This window comes from Vollenhovia emeryi, unplaced genomic scaffold (assembly GCF_000949405.1).
Source record: "Vollenhovia emeryi isolate VEMERY1.0 unplaced genomic scaffold, V.emery_V1.0 DF945465.1, whole genome shotgun sequence".
NCBI classification, from domain to species: domain Eukaryota; kingdom Metazoa; phylum Arthropoda; class Insecta; order Hymenoptera; family Formicidae; genus Vollenhovia; species Vollenhovia emeryi.
This window is the reverse complement of record NW_011960901.1, coordinates 1-2,171: the sequence shown is the minus strand read 5'-3', so window position 1 is coordinate 2,171 and position 2,171 is coordinate 1. Positions and strand designations below refer to the sequence as shown.

General features: G+C 28.7%; 1 protein-coding gene across 1 annotated transcript; it reads right to left on the bottom strand.

The window, feature by feature from the left end:
* Positions 1-1,142: 1,142 nt before the first annotated feature.
* On the bottom strand, positions 1,143-2,163 carry LOC105561238. The gene is made up of 3 exons (XM_012011038.1): positions 1,788-2,163; positions 1,538-1,705; positions 1,143-1,284 (listed from the first exon to the last, which is right to left on the bottom strand). Exons 1-3 carry the CDS (start codon positions 1,851-1,853, stop codon positions 1,225-1,227), a joined length of 294 nt encoding a protein of 97 aa, XP_011866428.1. The 5' UTR covers positions 1,854-2,163; the 3' UTR covers positions 1,143-1,224.
* Positions 2,164-2,171: the final 8 nt, after the last annotated feature.

The window sequence follows — 2,171 nt, the reverse complement described above, 5'->3', positions numbered from 1 at the left end:
ACTTCTTGAAGAACTTTCTGAGGACGTCTTCGGGACCTCGTGAGGATATAATGAGGCGCGCATCGGGTGTTCCACAGAATGTCCTCAGGAGGTCCCGGGACTAAAATGGGACGTCCCCAAACGTCCTGACGTCCCGTCCTGGATATTCTGAGGACGTCTTCAGGACGTCCTTGTGCTATTTGGGGTATAAGCGAAAAGTTTTAAAGTGACAAGCTAAACCATATTGTCTTTACGTTAGACAATATCGGCCAATGCATTTCTAACAGGGTTTGAGAAGATACTTTATAAAAGTATCTAGTTACAGTTACAGTTTTTTTTGCTAAAACTGTAACTGGTTACAGTTACAAGTTACCAATTCTGAAAAGTAACGCGTTACAGATACAGTTATTAAAAAAGTAATGAATAGTTACTTTACAGTTACTTTCTTGCAATAAAAATAAAAACATTAAATCTGCATTTAAATTGTAAAGCGTCGATAAAGGCGTTTATGCGCAGATGCAAGGCCTAATGTAATCTGTAGAAGTTTAAAATATATATAAAGTTACTATTAATGAAACTATGAAATTAGTTACCAGTTATCGAAAAAATGTAACTGAGTTAAATTATAGTTACAAATGGAGAGAAAGTAACAAAGTTAAGTTAGATTTACTAAAAAAACCGTAACTGTAACTTCATTGTAACTAACGAGTTACTTCCCAACCCTGATTTCTAATATAATCAACCTTGGACTAATATTTAACCAATGCACTGTGCTATTAAGGTATTATTTTAAATTATTTATTAATGTTAAATATAAAATCAATATAACATATAAAATATGAAATAAATAATATTGAGATTAAATAAACATTCAAAAATGTTACCTAACTATTTTCTCTAAATCATTGTTACACTTGAATAATAATTGTGAAATAATAGTTTTGTACAACAAATTATGCAATTAACAATAATAAAGAGTATGTATTAAAAAAAGATTTCGAAAACATTGTTCGCTGATTGGGGTATTACGCGATAATAAGTACAAATAAATTAAATCTATCATCGCCAAATCAAACTAATTATGACAGTTTACTGGTAAAATAATTGTACTTTTACAACTATTCAAGACATTGACTATTTTAACAAAAACGCAATACAAGAACTTTTTGTAGTGCAATTTTTAATGACTTAAAATGGTCGTTTCAAGTATATTTCATTTGTATACAATACTCAGTTTACTTTTATTTATCCATCGTCCATCATTACACGCAGTGTTGTGAAATAGGAGAGTATAGTCGAAAGATACTGTAAAATAGAACAAAGTAAATATTTGATAATACATGAAGATTTCATTGTAATTTTATTCGTATCTTTTTATCTTCAAAGATATATTTTATCATTTCATAGTTTAAATATTTAGTAATAATGAAAACAAATATTAATAGAAAACTTGCAAAAATATGGAATTGTTTCTGATAATGTTAAATACGTAATAAGGATGATGTGTATTAGTATCTTTAATCATTTTTTTTCAAATCAATTCAAAATTTGATCTTACTTTTGAAAAATAATTAAAAGATAGTTCCGGCATAAGACAAGGAATTGAAACCACTATAGGTTCTTGACATCGCATTATAATAAATTGCAGAAGTTGCCATATTTGAATGAAATTACTCAAATGATTGTTTTCGAGTAAATTGAATGCTGCATGTCCGACCTCATAGTTCTGGGGAAAAATAATAAATATTTTTAAAATTACAATTAATAGCACAAAATAAAATAGTAAATTTGAATGACAAGTAATTTACCGTACGCATCAAAAATTCTGCTGGCCACGTATACATAAATACTTCTACTACACATCCTGCAGCCATAACACAAAACTGGAGTGAAACTAGTAGAGGTGGCTTCTATTTAAAAAATATTGATATATTGTAATGTTCTTATATTTTTGTGCTCTTACACTACAATTTTCAGATTTAATTTATCAAAATTATTTCCTCTTTGAGAAAGTAAATCAAGAATATACATATGTATACTGATTTGATGATGTATATACACTCAGTCGAAAAAAAAGCGGTACACCTAAAATTTGTCAAAAAATCACCAAACTTCGAATGACGATAACTACGCGAGTAATAATGATAGGAAGGTTTTTCAAAAAAGAAATTGAAGCTTGAAATCTCTACTTT

What these genes read in the sequence shown, in the direction of transcription:
- LOC105561238 (XM_012011038.1), bottom strand. Translation starts at nt 1,853, where the DNA reads ATGGCTGCAGGATGTGTAGTAGAAGTATTTATGTATACGTGGCCAGCA. An exon ending in CAGAATTTTTGATGCGTACG is followed by an intron (nt 1,706 to 1,787) that starts GTAAATTACTTG and finishes ATTTTTCCCCAG; the next exon opens with AACTATGAGGTCGGACATGC. An exon ending in CTTTTAATTATTTTTCAAAA is followed by an intron (nt 1,285 to 1,537) that starts GTAAGATCAAAT and finishes TCTATTTTACAG; the next exon opens with TATCTTTCGACTATACTCTC.